General features: G+C 36.3%; 1 protein-coding gene across 15 annotated transcripts in view; it reads right to left on the minus strand.

The window, feature by feature from the left end:
- Positions 1 to 421: 421 nt before the first annotated feature.
- Positions 422 to 19,318, minus strand: part of ebf3 (EBF transcription factor 3) — a 226,632-nt gene continuing 207,735 nt past the window's right edge. For 5 of the 15 annotated variants that reach the window (XM_062976079.1, XM_008106692.3, XM_008106690.3 and 2 more), the window contains 6 exons: positions 18,993 to 19,058; positions 18,199 to 18,376; positions 16,906 to 17,094; positions 16,302 to 16,499; positions 10,055 to 10,164; positions 422 to 3,222 (listed from right to left, as the gene is read on the minus strand). In XM_062976079.1, the coding sequence (XP_062832149.1) occupies positions 10,097 to 10,164; positions 16,302 to 16,499; positions 16,906 to 17,094; positions 18,199 to 18,376; positions 18,993 to 19,058 (699 nt within the window). In that variant the 3' untranslated portion in view covers positions 422 to 3,222; positions 10,055 to 10,096. Of the gene's footprint in view, positions 3,223 to 10,054; positions 10,165 to 12,072; positions 12,105 to 16,301; positions 16,500 to 16,905; positions 17,095 to 18,198; positions 18,377 to 18,992; positions 19,059 to 19,318 lie in introns of those variants that run through there. The other 10 variants (XM_008106698.3, XM_062976082.1, XM_008106697.3 and 7 more) reach the window with 7 other exon arrangements.

Here is a 19,318-nt window from a genome sequence, read left to right on the forward strand (position 1 = left end):
ACATTTTCAGGTTCTGTGTAAAAGGCTCATCACTCCTGAGCAAAAGCAGTCATCTCAAGATCATCATTTTTGTTTTGAGTTGTCAGTGTTCATTTCTATTAGAATATAAACACACATATTGCAAATCCATCAATGAACAAAAGCAGCACTAAGTGATGTTGCATATGTGCGAAGTACTTGTCACAGCTGAAAGATCACCAATTTTCACTTCACCTGACAGCTCAAACACAATAGTTTTTTATGGGAAGCATTTCACAGGTGGTGAAGCATTTGAGACATCTAGTGAAACATTTAAAAATAAACAATCAGTTACACTTTGAAGGTGTATTCTTAAGACTTTAAAAATGAATTAGTAATCCCAATTGTGACTGGCTTTTCTGTTATTTTAATAATCAAGCCTGAAAAATTACCAGAAGTGAAATTCACAGACAAGAAATACTTTAATTAAATATTGTGTAAAATGAACATTTTATACAGTTAAATATCTGAAAAATGTACAGATAAAACAATCTTATTGTAGGGTCTTTAACAGTAAAATCTACCATTTAGTGAAGTTTTCTGTTTGGAGACAATGAAGCAATGAGTGCATGGACTAAATAATCTAACACACAAAACAAATTCCATTGATGAAGAAACTTGCAAAAGTTAACATGTATGCATGAACTTTCTTTTTAAAGATCAAAACCTTACTTATACAAAAGAAAACTGAGGCAATTCAGTTTCAAAGTGACTTCTTAGGCTTTCCCACTTAGTTAGGTTTTCTTGGCGATCACAGAATAAATGTGCGGAACATTTATTATTTGTGATAGCCTGATTTTAAAACATTTCCTGAAAATGTGCATTTCTCTTTTTTTTTTTGTATTAAAGATGGTTCCTCCTTTTCGCTTAAAATTTTAATTCTGCTGCAGTTTACAAAAATGGGGTTTTTTTGCAGAGCTGCATTGACCAAGGATTTAGTGCAAAGAAAGAAAGAGGGGAAATCAGCTGTCTATGGGTTGGCACAAACAGGCACAAGATAACAAAGAGGTCCATCGAGTTTACAAATGACAGTTGTGGCTGTAAGTCTTCCTAAAAAACCAAACAAAACAAAAGTCCTGGAAATGAAATAACAGAGAAAATTATGTATGCTTCCAACTGCATACAAAGCCTTTCTCTCTCTTAAACAGTGCTGGGTTACAGACTATGCAAAGTGCAGCAAAAAGCAACCATAACAAGGATGCAACCTACCAAATGCTGTTGTGGTGCCAACCCAAGTCATTGCCATGGTGTTGGTACAAATCTTGTTGAAATGAACAGAAAACAGCTTGCTGCGGTAGATTAACAGATTTCACTCCAGGGTTTGTGCTTTTGTACACCAGAAATCATCAATCAGATGAAGTCGTGATTGATTGTGGTGTATATAAGACCATGATCAAACAGCACAAAAGTTCTTTAGACAAGTCTACTTTTAAGGCATCCGAGAAGTTAGCATAGCAAACTCTTTAATTAAAACATCAGAAGTCAATTTTATTTTATTATTTTAAAGTTTTAGGCCTCACCGCACCCCTCCCCCCAGGTAAACACAGATCAGCTATGTGGCAAAGTCATGGGTGGCAATTCAAAATGACTTTTTACAATCTTAAAAAAAAAATCAGAAATGAGACAAAACAGAAGAACATTTAAAATAAAAAGTCCAAACAAAATAGGAGAACCTTCTTTTTCTTTCTTTCTTGTGGCTGCATCACATGCACGTATTCTACTAGTATTTATTACAGCCATGTGGCACGGTTTTGTTTTAACTATACAACAAACAACTTTATTTCAAAATTATTTGTTCAGATAACTTAAAAATAATATAAAAATAAACAATGTTTTCCTTCAAAATAACAAAAAAGGATGGAAAGTCAAAAAATAGCAACTTTTTGAAATACAAATGTAATGAATGAACACAAATTTATTTTAACAGAAACATATGAAGGCAACTGTTCTTGGCTTAATGCTTTTCATAGCATCTCAATACCAGTCAAATGACAAAAAATAAAACATACATACAAGGGAAAAATTATGAAAAGCAATATACAAAATTTCAAAGATAAATACAATATTTATAATCAATATGTTACAAAATAAATTCCCTTGGTGATTGCAAGTGTTTACGTCAAAGAAAGTGTTGCAATGTATGACTATTTTATTCCTTATTTTTCTAAGGGATAAAATTTGCTCTTCTAAATATTTAAGTGGATCTGAAAAAAATTCAAGACAAGTGTATAAATATTTAGCTACAACTTTGGCAAAATCACAAAAGTCTACAATTTTATAACCACATACAAAACACATTAGGGAAGAAGGATCTAGAAGTCAAAAGGACAATTTTCTGGTACAAGAAACATAGACTTCACAGTAGCCTAAGAATGCAATAGTATACAGTGCTAGCAAAAGTTGAAAAAATGTTGCAGAACACACTTGCTTAACAGGAAGCTCTAGCAGTGGAAGTATAGTTTTTTAACCAACAGACAGTAGCATTTTTCTCTGTCAGTGTGCTTGTTGAAGGCAAGAGAATTCAATATCAAAGTTACAATTTCTAACTACAATAAGTTACAAAGTTTCATTTCATTAAGATGAAGTTAAGCAATGATAAACCCTCCCACCCTCCCCAGTTCCCAAATTATCCCAAATCATATATTCATCCTTTTTTTCCAGTTTTGATGGCTCATACCTCCTTGGCCCCCTTTTTTCACCACAAAAAAATATTTCACATTATAGAGATACACAACCATTGTGAATCTAGTTATGAGTACAGAAAAATGTTTTGGAGGCATTTTTCATCAGTGTTTCATGATAACCAAAATGGTGCATCCACAAAGTTTTTCCCGACACATAGCAAGTACTAGACATAGCCAAGACGTAATCAGAAACTTTATACAAAATAGGCGTTGCTTTTTCCTTGTTCTTCAGGACCAAGAAATGTGAAAATATGAGAGGAATTCAGTCAATAAAATGGAATTGTTCATGAAGAAGTCGATTCTTTGCATGTAGATTCTTAGTAGTTTAAATAAAATCTTTAAACAAAGTTTTTTTTGTAGTATTTCAATGTTTTGCTGATTGTATTTTGAAGGTACTGGTTCCATCAGCATGTCTTATATACTAAACTTGTCCCCTAAAAAGCTCATCTTCTGAAGCTTGGTGCTACAGTAGGTAAACAAAAATGAATTTACATTGGTGGGACTACAAGCCCAGACATAGCTGAAAGAAAGAGAAAAAGAACTGTTAATATATAGGCAGACATAAGCACATGTATTTCAACTTGCACAGAAAATGAAGAAGAAAATCTACCATGCATGAATATTCTCCTGCAGCAACAATGCCTGCAAAACAATTGGGAACATCCACAGAACACATTTCATAACTTATATGGGCTGTGATCCAGAGGGCTATGACCTAAAGAAAGAAAAATACTGCTCATGCAGTTTTGCAGGCATGTTCTTGAGCAAGCTATGCGTTGGATTAGACACATGACAGATGTGACATAGATTCTGCGGATGCAAGGATATTGCACCTGAAAGTGAGCTGTGACATGCAGTAATAAATAAACTTCTGCATGTAGAGGTTATCTCTGATTACAGACTGAGCATGATATGAAGGTGGGTTTTTTTGGAGAGGGAAGCAGGCTCTGAACGGACCATTGATAGACCTTCTTGCAATTTAATGTTACAGCATAGTTTGTATGCAGTAGCTGCCAAACTATTTTACCATCTGTTTCTAGTATAATAGAATATCCTACGGGAGTGTTAGGCTTTCTCTCCCCCATTTTATTTTTTTAAATTCTGTAAAGATTTTGCTATTAAAATGGAAAGGATTCTGATGTTTTCTGTGTGTGTGTGTGCAAGTGCATCCTGCCTTCTACATGTGTGATATTTCTCTTAGCATTTTGTTAATGGCAAGCAGTGGCCCAAACTCCCTGGAGACTGCTTCTGTTGACAGCTGAGAAACAACATGGTCACTTTTGGTAATGTCAGACAAGGCCAGCTCACTCGCCAATCAAGAGCTAGACACTTCTCAAGTTCCCTAAATGAAATTCTGACTAGTCTTAGCCGATTCTCTCTTTCTGAACACTTAAAGTTAAGTGGAAACTCTCAGTTTTGACATTCTGTTCATTGTTATATATCGTAATAATATGCTGTCTTTAATAATGTGATGACTCTCTGAGATCAAAGTCAAGTATAGTGCACTTGCTTTGTAATCTGTTTAGGTATTATACAAATATGCGATTAAAACTACTTGCTGCCATATTTTGTTTTTAAACATATTTAGATACTATCTGCTGGGCTCTTCTATGCATGACATAACAACTCTTAGGTATAAGGTATCCAACAGAATAACCTGCATCAAGATATTGATGCAAAGATATCTTAATTCCTTGTTCTAAGCACAAGGAACTGGCACTGACTCCTGAATTGAAGTATAGTCATTGTTGTTGTTGCCTAACTCCTGGAGTTGTAACTGAGCAAAAAACACTTTTGGGGGAACAAGCCAGTTGGTTGACCCTTGTTGTGACACACATGGTACAAGTACTAGGCGTCTTAAGCACAGAGCTGCTAAATTTTGTCATTATATTCTTGTTAACTCCTTGACAGGAATATAATTTGGACTGTTTTAACTTTATAGTGTTTACATTTTGCCATGATGATGTTTCCCATTAATTCATGTACAATTAACATCAATACATTTGTATGTAGTGACATCAATTGCAATTTTTCAGTTGAGATATATATATATATATATATATATATATATATATATATATATATATATATATAAATTTATCTCAGATTTGATCTTGTGGGTTTTCTGAAAACTTGTAACATGTACAGGTTGCTTCTGTAATACAATCTCTTTGTATGACTAGAGAAGTAACATAAAAGATCCAAGCTGTATTTGGTTTTGTTCAGTGTAATTTGAAAGCAGCTCTACCGTTACATTGAATACCTCTCAAACTGCTATCTTTTTCCTCAATGGATTTTTTTTTTCCTTTTTAAAGAAATGCCAGCAATTTTTCTTTCCCAGCTTTCCTGCTGGGTGAGGTGGCAATCTTTACACCTGCTCCCTGGAGAGAGATAAAATTGCTTCGACTGAGAATATCAGTGTGTCGGGGCAGAGGGTGTGGAGTGGCATAGTACAAAGCATAGCTCCTCCCCTAAATTCTCTTCTTTTGCACTTTCATCTCAGCACTCATCAGTATCAGTTCGGGCCTCGGGTTTTCAAGCATATGGAGTCACATAGAATTTCTTTTCTTTTTTTACCTCATTGGTCTAGATTGGCTGGCTGACAGTTTAACCTCTTTCCCCGCTCCCCAAGTTAAATCACAATGTTCTGATGGTGAGATTGGTGGATTTTGGTATTAGACGGTGTAGGCAGATGCAATGTGAGTTTAAGGGAAGAAATATCTTAACTGGTTGTACACAATACAGAGGAATCTGTGAAGATGATGTGGGAGATTTCTCCTTTAAGGCTAGAAGGGGCAGGATCTCCAGGTGGGTTTAGCCTAATTCACCCACACAAACCCTGTGAAGACCAAGTTGGAGATGAAGTGGGAAATTTTTTCTTGGCATGTTAAGATGTGTGTCATAGTTTAAAGCAGGCATGGGCAAACTTTTTTGCCTTGGGGTTGCATTGTGGGCCAGGCCGGAAGGTCCGGGCCAGGAGAGGGGGGGGCATTTGCGCACTAGGCAGGGCAGGCCTGCAAGGGGTAGGGCAGCATCAGGGTCATGCTCAGGCTGTCCTCCCAGCATAAGAACAGGGATGCTTTCCCCGTCCTTACATCAGGAGGAAAGCGGGACACACAGCGACTGCCCCGATCCTCCTTTCCTGATCCTTGGGATGCCCTCTTGGCATTATGCCAGGAGAAGAGCGAGACAGGTAGTGGCTGAGAGTGCTCCGGAGGGCTCTCAGTTGCCACATGCCTTCCTTGAGCTGTCCTCCAGGCATAAAGATGGGGTAGTTTGCACCATCCTTATGCTGGGAGGAGGGTGAAACATGTGGTGGCTGAGATCACTCTAGAAGACTCTCAGCTGCATGCCTTCCTCCCCTGCCTTTTTTGGCATAAGGATGTGGCGAGCCTCCATGTCTTTATGCCAAGAAGACAGGGAAAATGAGGAGGGCCTGAGGTAAGTGCCCACGGGGTCACATCTTGTCCCGGGTCTTAGTTTGCCCATGCCTGGTTTAAAGACTAGACATGGGCTAGTCATGAGAACTTGATCAGAAAATGTTGGAGCACTGTTATGTTGAGGTCCTCTAACACCTATCACAAGGCACATATAGTAAGGAGATTATTTTATGTTATATTATGTGGTCACTGCAGCTATCCCTTATTTGTATAATGTCAGAACTATATGTCTTGTCTCTCTGTTCTCGGGATACAAATCTTATAAGACTGTGGTAGCCAAATTTTTTTGCAAATATAACATCAAAATCAACTATATGTTAACTGCAGCACATATTTAGCCTCTCTAATGCATGGCATACTTCGCTTTTGTTCCATTGAGTTATGGAAGTAACATAATTAGGGAGTGGCAGACAGGAATAAATGTGTTGTAAAGTGCTATAAATGCACTAGACCTATTTGGGGGGGGGGGGCATCTCTACACCTGATTGGCTACCTTCATAGTAACATATGCATGACATTACACTGATCAGTGCATCCTCATGTATGATTTCACTGTCTTCAAAATTACAAAGCCTAATGTTCCAGTAGAGAGCTCCATGGGAATAGGAATATTCATGGATTCTCTCACTACAAATCAGTTGCAATAGTGGGAGTTAATGAGTCTACTGTAAGAGGCTGAATTTTATAGTCTGCTCTGGATCTTTTATTTGGAAGGGAACAGAATTCATAAACATCTGGGGAACCACTGGCCCTCCAGATGCAATCATACTTCAATTTCCATCAGTTCATGCTAGCATAGTTCATACTGAAGCATGTTGTGGACTATAATTTAGTAACATCAAGTGGCCCACTGGTTGTCATTTCTGCCATTACATGTACCAATTCTATAATTTTTTCTCTTAGCTTTCAAAATATTAAATGATCTTTTTAAAAAGATGCTGGGGAAAATTTATCTACAGAAATATGCTCCCCTAATGGAAAAATTCTATGAACTGAAATGCTGCCAGTAACTTGAGGGGTTAGGCAAACTAAGCACATGAAAGTTTGGGACATGCTTTTGTTTATATGGAAAGATTAGTCACAGGTTTACAGATGGAGCATAACAGCCGGACGCTCTTGCATTTCAACCACTATGTACCATTGCTTGGATTTCAGCCAGTTCTTGCCAGCTGTGAATTCTCCCAATATGGCTCACTTCCAATATAGTTAGCTCCTGCACAATGGTACCATCAGGGCTGGGAGAAATAGTGCCAAATGATGGAGCACAGTGATATGCTATTCACAATCTTTGGCCTGTATGCATTCCCTTGTAGTAATCGCAGTACATTGACAAGGGATAAAGTGAAGTTTTGGCTATCTGCTCTGGAAGCCAGCTCTCTGCTATTAATTGACAGCACTAAATACTAATAACATTATTACCATTTCATAGCAAGTGACAGTGTTCTATTACATTCAGCCAGTTTTCACCATTCTGATTGTAGAAGGGGAATGTGATTTCAGTATTTTGTATGGTCCATTACTGAAACAGTTTACAGAATACAATTTTGATGCTCAAGCTTAGTTTTATTGGATAGTACTGAAGAGCTGAGCTCTTCCTCAGGAAAAAAAATGTTTTGAAATTCTCTCCTGAAAAAAAATTCAAATGTTGAATCTTTAACCAGAAGATAACAGTTCTTCAGATAAGACATAAATTCAGAGACACTTTTACTGTGCCATCAAACACATGAGATGATTAGTGTTTTTATGGTGAAATCCTATACTCATTTATTTGAATATATAGCTTACTGAAATTACTGAGACTTAGATCTATATAGGCCTACATAGAATTACACTACTAATGTAATAACCCAGCATGACTGAGTGATTATAATTTCAGCCTGGGGTCCTTTCATGATACACAATTATAGCACTACAATAGCACTTTAATTGCCTTGATGGTATCCGATGCAATCCTGAGATTTGTAGTTTGGCAAGGCACAGAGTTCTCTGGCTGAGAATTCTAAATATTTCATGAATGGGATGGAACTATAGCAATTGAAGTAGAATCATAGCATTATACTTTTGTAGTGTGAAAATGCCATTGGGTAAAATCTTTGCTAAGGCAAGATGCTGTCTGGATCATCTTGATCCATAAATTATCTTCCGTCCTAAAACAGCTCACAGTGTTATGAAAACAAACTGTGAAAAATGAGGTGGGATGCCCATGTAATATAGAAATAAACGTCAATAAATTTTGGGGGTGGATAAAAACTAAGCATCTTATTCTTATATTTCCCTTAGTCTTCTGACAGTCACACACACAGCTCACAACCCTTAAGACAGTTGTATATATTATCATACAGTGTCACATATGCTCATAGACATATCTTGTTCCTGTTGTATATGTGTCATAAACCCTTATTCTCATTAGCATTCTCATTAGGATGCCTGCACAGATCACTTGCTTAGTGAATCATTATCTTCCAAAAATTGGAAAATGCTGGCTTTGGTGGTTGTGGGAAGGAACTAGCATGGGTTTCTAGATGGTTCATGGTTTTTAATATTTTACAGTGCTGCTCATGTTTCCTAACATACTACATAATGCACAATAAGAAGGATTTCTTATCCTTTCCAAGCCTTTGACCATGACATTGACCCCTCTGTGGCTTGTCTTGTAAGATCCACAGTTCCAAAGCACTATTTATTTTCCAGGCAAGGATTTGGAATGGCATGTACTCCCTTGCTTTTAACCTGCAACTAGAGGTAGATCTTTAATTCACTTCAGGCACAGTGATCCTTTGGGAGATATACAGCATTCACAAACTTCAATCAAAACCACATTTGGAAGTATGCTACCTTCCAAATATTATTGACTGCAATCCTCAACCAAAGCCAGCATGACCAATGCAACATCCCAACAGTAACATGTTCCCCATTTCTCATCTAAATTTTCTACTCATGCATATCTATGTGGCTAATGGAACAGAAATACCTTCACGTGTACATGCCCTTGAGGGCAGTAAGCGATAACATTATTTTATACTGAACCAAAATGTGTAGCAATACAGGGTGTTTGAAAAAGAACTCCCTATTCACCATTTAAATTAAATGGTGAATAGGGAGTTCTTTTTCAAACACCCTGTATATTGTTATTTTTCATTGTTCAACAATAATTTTAATATGTGAAATATAACCTTATTTTCTCAGCTGTATGATGAAACATACTCCACACAGCCTTAGTTTCCAAATGCAGAGGAAATAATGCAATGTTCTTCCAAGTTTTTGGTGTAAATATTTTGTCATATTATTATTACACACATTGTAACTAGATTTTTTTTTAAAGAAGGAAGCATGAGTGAAAGTAGTAACATTAGACTGGCATTAGACCTGTTGTTTTTTAAATGTTATGCAAGGAATATATGAAGCCAGGGAAATGTAAACCTGACTAAGGACCTCATCACATGGGCAAAAAGTTCCATCCTAGGATGCTGCCGAGACGCAGATAGGACAGAGCCCGCCAGAGCCCACTTCCAGCGGAGTTCCATCCTGGCTCCGTCCTGACTCAGCAGTGTATTGAGAGGCTGCCCCGAGAACATAGGCAGTCACCTGTGTTCTCACTGACAGACGGCAAACCATATGTGATGGTAAGGGGGTGAGATGGGGTACTGCCCGACGGTTTTCCATACTGCCCCATGGATTTGCCCCGCTGCCTGATGGATTTCCCCACTTTCCCCAGCTTAAGGACTTCCATTTGATGAGGTCTTAAATGTGCTTCATATTTTCATATTACATTGCAAGAAAAAACAAGTCCTAAAAGGGGACTTTGGCTTGAAAAATGAAGAGGAGATGATTTAAGGAATACTAGCTTTTTATATTTTATTTTTTGGCACATGAAATTGTTAAAGCATACCACCCTTACAATCTATAGCTCACCTAATATCTGGAGATGAATAGCAACTGTCACCAGGTATGCTCCTATCCAGTGTTGCAAATCCATTCCCCATATCTCTCCCAGCTTAAGGGGTTTTGATATCTTTTCAAGGCTATAAGATAGAGAAGCCAAGTCACTCATGCAACCAGATGAGTCTCCCCTGTATTAGTACTTGGAATAAAACCGAGCAGTAGTGAGTCAATGAATGTATACAGTTGGGCCTCCAGATCCAAAGGTTCAACTTTGCAGAATCCTAGAGAGCATACTTCTTCTGGAATTTCTCTGGAAATCTATATGATCAACATCTAGTAGAAAGTGTCCACTGAGTCATCCTAGAGATTCCAGAGAGGTGTTTTCTCACATTAAAAAAATAGTATTTTTATCCATGGTTCCACTTTTGCAAGGGGTCTTTGCCCTTAATGCCCACAAAGGTGGAAGACCTACTGTGATTGAACTGGTTGCTGTCCTGCCAGCATTTCCATCTTTTCTCTCTCTTAAGAATATGCACAACATGCCATAGTAATTGTTTTGAAACTATCTCCACTATTATCTGGTTTACTAGATCCACAAGAAAAAGACAGTAGCATCAGAAAAGTGATCCTTGCATTTATTTTCTTGCCCATGAAATACAAATAACCACAAGAGCCCTAAGCTGTAACTGGTACAGGAGATAGGGGCAGGTGTCAGAAATACATGGTAGATGATCATAGCTTTGATATTTGTTTGAAAAGCTAAGACGAATGAATAAACTCAACTATATGATTCAAATCTGTATGTTATCAAGATCTATTTAAGTGTGTCCATTATGGACATTTCTCACTAGCAATGCTTGCACTCTGTTTGTCTGGTCAACAACATGCAATTGCTAAATTGCATTGTATTTGGAAATCTCAATTGGCATTAGTGATGCACATGTGTCCATGAGAGGTTATGACTGTGTGCATTTAAGAATGCCTGATAACTGCATCAGGCTGCAGGATAATAGTTATGTACCAGTTGGAAATAAATGGAAACAGAGACCATAAAATTCATTTACTATAAATATGGCAACATAATATGGCACAGTGGAAAGAAATCTACTTGATGAAGAAATAGATTTCACCCCACAGGATGACTACCTTATCTTCACTATTCTTCCTGGATTTGAGAGGCATGAGATACTGAGGTCAGCAATTATGGTCCATGTTTCTCAACAAATGCTGTCTATAATGGTGCCAGGTCAGAGATCTATGACTACAGCTCTAGCCTTTAGCACCTTCATGTACTGCCTACTGGTGTTTGTAATCAGTGCCTCCTCCTATTCTGTATCATGCCACTGCTTGAGGCTGTGGGCATGATACAAGCTACTGTTGGTTAGCATGTCCTAAAATGTAATCACTTGTCTGGGCTGAAATTTCCTCAGCACATAATTCTACATTCTGCTCATGCTAGCAGCTATAATGTGATCGGACTATTGTTGTTTTTGTTTTTGTTGTTATTATTATTATTATTACTTTTCTTTTAAAAATAACCACAGTTCCTTGCTCTGTCAAAATCTTGAGAGAGGGTGACTAATATTAATTGTGTTGTATTGAAACAAGCCAATTTCAAACCATGGTTAATTATCTTGCATTGTTTCAATAAATCATAGATTCAAGTGATCATATATCCTAGTTCAAACATAACCAAAAAAAGCTTCACAAATTGAAATTGGAAGTAAGTGCTGGAAGAGAGACGAGAGAAGTGCACACAAGTCTGAGACACATGCACATAATTTTAAACGATGGTTTAGCATTGCATGCAAACCAGGCCAGTCTCTGAGCTGCTTTACACACGCATGCATGCCACTTCACTGCAAACAGCTTAATGGTTAAACTGATTTCATTGAAAAGCACTGAGTTTAAGGTGAATGTCAGGTGATCTGTGGCTTATGGTAAGTAATGCCACATTCAAACATGCTTGATGCTGCATTCATCAAATGATGAATACACATATATCAATCAGCCACCTTTTACCAAATTGATCCTATGGCACAAGGTACCTTGTTAACTCCTGCTCTCTGCATATGGCATGCTATAATCAGGACAATGTGGGTTACATGAATTTGTATGTGTTTAAGACTAGGAAAAATTGTTACACAGTTTATGCGTGATACAATTCTGAATGAGCTTGCCCTAAACTGAAACTGAAAATTCCAAGTTATTTCAACTTTTTTAAAACATGCTAAAATGTATATACTAGATGAGATCTGAGGATCTGTTTCAGATCCATAAAAGTGGCTGTAAACATCCACCTATCTAGTGACATCTGTGCTATTCAGTAAAGAGATTAATAATGCCACCCTATACACGTCTATTTTGAAGACACGCTGAACTCAAAGGAGGCATATCCCTCAAAAAGAGGCAAAGAATTGTACCTGGACTTATAGTCTCACCACAGTTGAAACAACCTAATTTTTCTGGCCATTGTTAGATAAATGTAGCTTTCTTTTTATGGTCACCAGTGTTACATTTTCTATTTCTATTTTGGATGTGAGAAATGTGAGGCAATTTTGGAGATAAGTTTACTGTGTCAAGAAGAAACCAGTGTTAATAGAATGATGGCATCAAAGGTTAATTGCATTTCCCTATGCTGCTTTAAAACTAATTTATCCATTGCTATAATAAAGTAGGATATATATTTATAAGTTATGCTTTTATTTATTCATTTCTTTACACTTCTTGCCAAGTATATACTTTTTAAAATAAAAAAACATGTATTATTGCTGTTAAACTAGCAATGAGTTAGGAGTCTAGATATTGACCACAGGCCACCAGAACAAGTATTATGGGTCTTCAGATTTTCACATCATTATAGGTTCCATCAGAATACAGTGGAAGTGGAGCCTTCCCAGTATACATGCGGGACCAATAAGGTGGAAATCTATTTTTCTTTTTTAAGATGTCTTGTTCACTGTGTTTCTTTCATGTACCCTGGCAAAACATGTACTTGCTTTACTGTCATATAAACTGCTGGTTTGTCCCTGAATCTGCTCCCAAGAAACATATTAAATGTGGAATTATCAAAGTAACTAAATGGTTTAGGTGCAAAAGTTTCACACTTGTTTAATACAATTTTTCATGACTTCACTTCTGTTTTGTCAGAACATCTGACATAATAATATAAATTCTCTGTGGATAGATTTGTAGATTATAATGCCATTCAATATTTATTTGTTGGTTAGTTTTAAAAAACAATCTTACTTTCATAACTAGTGAAACAATCCAATGAGAAATATCCACCCAACCCCATGAGGTGATACAGTACTCACAGTGGGGATACATTGCTGTAAGTTTGAATAGTTAATATATCTTTATGCAACCATTTGGTATCAAGATGTACAAGAGCAAAAAGAGCAAAAAAGCTGCAAATTTCTCTGGGAATGATTTTTGTTTGTTTTTAATGGTATGCTGATAGTTTGCATACATGATTGATATAGGATGAGTGGATTTTCCCCCACATAAATCTCAAGTCCCTATTTGAGTAACACATCACCTCATTATGAATATTTAAATTAGATTTTCTTGATTTGTTCAGGACAGAAAATCTGTTTTCATAATATTGTGAGTAGAGCTTTCTCAACCAGGATTAAAATAAATTTTGCGCTATAAAATATTTACAGAAACTACTACTGAGACATTTTTATTTCAACACTATACTTCAGTTTTTCCAGCTGGGCTCTTTCTTCCTTCTGGCAAGTCAACAAACATTTAACTATTCTTGTTTATTTCTAGTACATTTTATCCCACATAGTGGCTGACTCAAGTAAATGAAACTATGTGGATACCTTTTCACAAGTTCTTCTCACTCTTGTGAGAAGAAGCATCCATATTGTTCAGATGTGCCAGGTAAAATATTAATAAATATGTTTATCCTTTGGATATTTAGAACTGGTCCCAACTACATGATTATTTTTTTTACTCATGTAATTCATGGTGCAGAGATGCAATAAAATTTGAATTTCCAAGGAAAGGACAACCTGTATTTGCAGCCCATAGTCCAAGCAAGAAGAAGAGTCATACTGCAGTGGCAGGATGAGCTCCTCTCAATTCAGACCACTGGCAACAATCTGAAATATCAGCAGTTTAATTTTTGTAAGTTGAGATAAAATGAAGTAACATTTGACCAAATAAGGAAAGAAAGAAGGGCCCCATGCATATTTAAGACAGTCAAGGATATTCACTGGGAGGAGGGTCACATCATTAGCAAACTATAGTTACAATTATCTTCCCTATTTCCTGAGTACAGTGATAGATAGATATTTGATTACAGTAATGAGGGTGCTGGCTACAAAAACTTCCTAAACTAACTGAGGGTTGTAAAATTACAGCAAGAGAAAGCAAAGAGTTGGGGCAGTGGTAAGTGTCCAGAGAATCCTGTAGAGAAGAATGGGAGAAAGGAGATGTTTAGGGTCTTTCATGCAGTAGGTGGGGAAGTGACTAACATACTTCCAAAAAGTAACATGGAAGGAGCAGAAAGAGAAATGGGAATGTCAGAATATTAAAACAGGTGACGGTGGGGGAGATCTGGTTTACTGTTTGGTATCTTAAATTTCTGGGAAAACACTTCACAAGAAAATTTAAAAAATCAGAACACATTCATTGGGATGTCAGCCTCTACAATTTTGTGCCCAAAGAGACATTTGATATCTGCATCTTAGATGGTGCCCTGAAGATGCTTGAACTTATAGTTTACATCAACCAGTTAGCAGGGCAAGTGGTCAGAAATAGTGGGGACTGTAGTCCCAAAACTTTGAAGTTTTATATTTTGATGCAATCTTATCTAAAGTATATATAAAACCACTTTTCAGGGCATAGAGCCAATTAGCTCCTAAGAGTGGACATCCAACATAGGGTTCTAAGTTCTAGCTCTGGGGCACAGGATTATTCTTACAAATGAAAGCAACTGCTCTTTTCAAGCAATATCTATCTATATCTGTAGATATGAAAGAGCAACCACTATTCTCACATAACATATCATTTACTAATTGCTTTAATACCTGCAGATTTCTAACTTCTGCTTACAATATTTTACAATCCTGTTTATTAGTGACAAGTAGCATTTCCTCAATGGCTCTACTCTAGTTGGGACTAACAGAATGGCGAATATTGTCTTTAATGGTAAACAACTATAGTAATACCCTCAAGAATTTTTCTAGACCTCTCAATTATTTTTATTTATTTTATATTCTTTATGTGTCTAAAATTTGTCCATTGCTCAAAATCCTTATATTGTGCAAGTATATTCTAAAATATCTGATTATGATATTCTGATATATATAATGTAAAGAGCCTAAAATGTGAATGTTTGTTATTCTGATCAAAGACTTTATTCTTCCCTGGCCCTGGAAAAGTGAATGGCTTCTGCAATGTAAATCAATACCAGTTGTAATGCATTTCAAGTCTGTGTGCTGTTAAGTGCTTTAAGTATATTTTAAGAGGACATTCTAGTTGAGTCTCAGGTTCAGCTTAAGCAAGTTTTGGTCCTGCATTTTAAAAATGTACAGTATTTTTTGAGATTAAAAGCAATTTCTGCAAGCTTCTTTAGTTATTTTTGCTCCCTCTATAAATTTCACACTTTTTATCACTGACTGCAAGTGTCTGTGTAAATTCTATGAGCTCTTTTATAGTTATTTATCTTGATTTCTTTTTTATGGGCAGTTTAACTGGAATAAACTCCAGTAAAATCATACAGCCTAGTTATGTGTTTAAGAATGAGCAACATGAATACTGGGCAACAGCTTCAAACATTTTGCAAGATTTTTCAAGTTTCAAAAAATGAATCATGTAAGAAATAGCACATTTTGAAATGTTGCCGATTTAAAAGTGTCTATCAAAAATGCATGCAGGAAATATATAAATAAGTACAAGAAACACATCGGATCTGTGAGAAACATTCAGGATAGTGTGTTTACTTTAAAAAATTAATGAATGAAACCTTAAGGGGAAATGCTGGGAAGACAGCTACTATTTCTTCTATTTCTTACAACCTAACCAGCAAAGGGTAAAATGGCAGGCTATGTTTTGCTCTGCTGCATTTAGTATCAAGGTCTTTCACCTGCAATGCAAATCCTTTAAAAAAATACTAACCACCTTATTTTTCAAAGTCTTTTTTCTTTTAATATTTGTGAGTGATAAGCTCATTTTTAAAGATCAAAAATATAATGTTCTAGTGCTTTTTTCCAAAAAAAGTCTGCAATTATACAAAAAATGATACAGAGATCCAGCTCACCTTGAAGTCCATTTCCATTTGCACTGGTGCAAGATGGTGGAGGAGAAGCTTGGGGCCTGACAACAGGAGCAAAGGCGCTCTTTTGTTTCACTGCAGAGATGACATTGGCAGGTGAGAATGAGAAAATGCCGTGTGTACTGCTACAGTTTGAAGGGAGGGTGACCGAAGAGGCTGCCATGGTAGGGCTTGACGGCACTACTGCAATAAAGCAAAAATAATCAGGACTTATATTGTGGATTTTTATGGCAAACACGGACAAAAAAGAGACTGATAGGGCCTTGCCTCTTATAATAGGGGAAAATATATATGGAAAAAATAAAAATGTTTTGGCTTGCCACACTCTGGATAACAGGCAAACTCTTTTGGGTGGGACTTTTGTTGCAAACTGTGTAGTCCAATGTGTTTTTTTTCTTTTTAAACCAAGATTATTGTTTGGAATATTCCAATATATTTATCATGTTAATTTTTTAAGTGTCCAGCCTCCAGAGTCACCCCTCCTTTTATCCAGTAGCTCATATTGTAGAAAAACAAAACACAAAGTAAATATTTTTGTAAAGAATAGTAATATATGTAATGACAACATATAGCAGAAATAAACACTTACTGCCATAAGGGGAGTTAGCTGAGGAACCATTAAGAAATCCCGGAGAACCAGGCACACCAAGATTGGGCATTCCAGCATTGCCATATCCATTCATGCTATTGCTGACTGTGTTGTAATTGGATTGCTGAGGAGTACTGCTTGGGACATATCCTCGTGGGGAAACACTGCTTGTGTTGCGACTGTAACCTACTGTAGTAGGGAGAAAAACCCACCCCAAGAAAATGATGATTATTTAGGGGTGAAAATTTCCCCAACTGCACCACACATTATACAACTTTAATTGATTGCACAGTTTAGATCACCTGTTTATACTTCGAGATAACTGCATGATGCCATCCCTATTTGAAGCAAGTTTGAGAACTCTGTTACCTCTGTGCTTAGCACAAATAGGCAACAATGCTTCCTTCTATTGAGTTGTGTTGCTTTCCTTCGCATTTGTTTTTAGTACTAATTAAGGTTTACACTGATAAAATATATCGGCTACTTAGTTTTTTATGTGTAACTAAGTAATGTCTCGGGATATTTCTTCCTGCTGAGAGTAAGTATTTGATAACCATGTTTTTTGTAATTCAAGTGTTATTCTGTGCAAAATATTCACATGCTTATTTTGGTATTTCTTTGACAAATAAAAATTGCATAGAAAATGCTGTTTGCTATGCAAAACAACCACATTTGAATTTTGTGCAGAGTAAGTCCCAAAGTACAGCATTTGTTGCACTGGAAATAGTTTTTATGTTCAGAATAATATTTAAAAGTTGACTTATTATTACATGTCAAAATTTTATTTTCTGTGCAGAAAATGTTTTAGAATGAGTCCTACTACCTTATCATAAAGGACAGGTAAAGTGTCCCACATTGCTTGCCTTCTGGCAAGGAAAGAGGGAGCAGCGGGGTTAATCTGTCACTTAACATGCAGCTCCCTCTCACAACAGTTTTCCCATCACATGAAGAAAGCGTTGTTCATGGGGAGGCTCCATGGGAAGCTGGCTCCATTGGAGCCAGCACAACACAGGAAGCTTCCCATGTTGCCAGGAAAATATCTAGATATTTTTTTACCCCAATTGGGACCAGAGCCACAGGCTCCTAGAACGCTCATTTTGAGCCATGTGATGAGGTCCCTAAAGTTTCTTGTCGATCCAAAATTCTTTTCCTCAAGGTTTCTTCAAGAAGAAGGAAGAATATTTTTCAACATTTTCTTGAATATTTTTCAATATTCTTTCCATTTCAGAATAAAATGTTAGACTTTCAGAAAGATAAACATTGTAAATACAAAATTCTTAAAATTTCACATACCTTGATCATTAGCTTGTGAGGTTTCTGAAACATTAACTGCTAGCTGGCTACTAAATGAGTTTACTCCCATCATGCCAGTATGAGCTGGAGTGTTGGCAAGTGTTGGAATCTGATTGTGATTGCGTGGCACACTATATAATGCTTCTGCAATATCAGCTGCTCTTTTCAGGATTATTTCCTAGAAAATGGTAAAAGAATTAACTTTGAAAATGTAATATTTTTCTTTCTTTTTGTCACCACAAATCCAAGCTTGGATATAATTAAGATTATAGTAGACACAGATGCTTATTATCTTAGTAAAAGTAACTTCCTCATTCATTCTTTCATGTAAAATATATAAAAATAACCCTTTATTTATGTGAGAGTTATAAAAATGCACTATATTTGATGGTGAAACAAATTCATTCTCCAATAATTTAAAAACATAATGCATATTTATTTGCTGTTTATCAAATTTACTTGGGATTTCCCATTATTCACCAGTATATTGGTCCAAGTTTAAAGCTGCTTTTCTCTTAGCAATTGCTTATGCTTTTGGCATTTATATGTAATTGCAATTTCTGATAGGAAAATTGGCTTTGAGAAGAAAATGGTAAATGAATCTTAATTTCCCCTAAGAGCGTGTTGTGTTTTGCTTTGTTTTGAAACACATTGCACTCAAGTTGGCCGATTGTGCTGTATACTGAAGGAATGTGTAAATTTTGGCACATTTTCAAGAAAGGCTATATGCCCTTGGTGCAACTGTATGTATAGCAAAAATATTTATGTCAGAAAAGACAATTAATAAAAACTACCTGGTTGTTGTGGGGCATGCCATACAGGGCTTCGACAAGATCAGCTGCTCTTTTAAGTAATACTTCCTAAGGTGAAAGAAAAAAGTAAACTTTTACTCTATATTGAAATTATTAGAGGAAAAGCTGTGGAAAGCATTCACAATACTGCACATATACTGTAACATCTGCCCTACAAATACCAGGGTAAAGTAAAGCAAAGGATAACAATCTGATGCTATTGTTATATTTAGCTAGAGGTATTACAAAAATAGAAAAGTATTTTGTTTTGGAGGAAAATCGATTCTGTTTAACTCAAAGTTAGGTAGAAGCCTAAAAATAATAATGCA

The sequence above is a fragment of the Anolis carolinensis genome, chromosome 3 (assembly GCF_035594765.1).
Source record: "Anolis carolinensis isolate JA03-04 chromosome 3, rAnoCar3.1.pri, whole genome shotgun sequence".
NCBI lineage: Eukaryota > Metazoa > Chordata > Lepidosauria > Squamata > Dactyloidae > Anolis > Anolis carolinensis.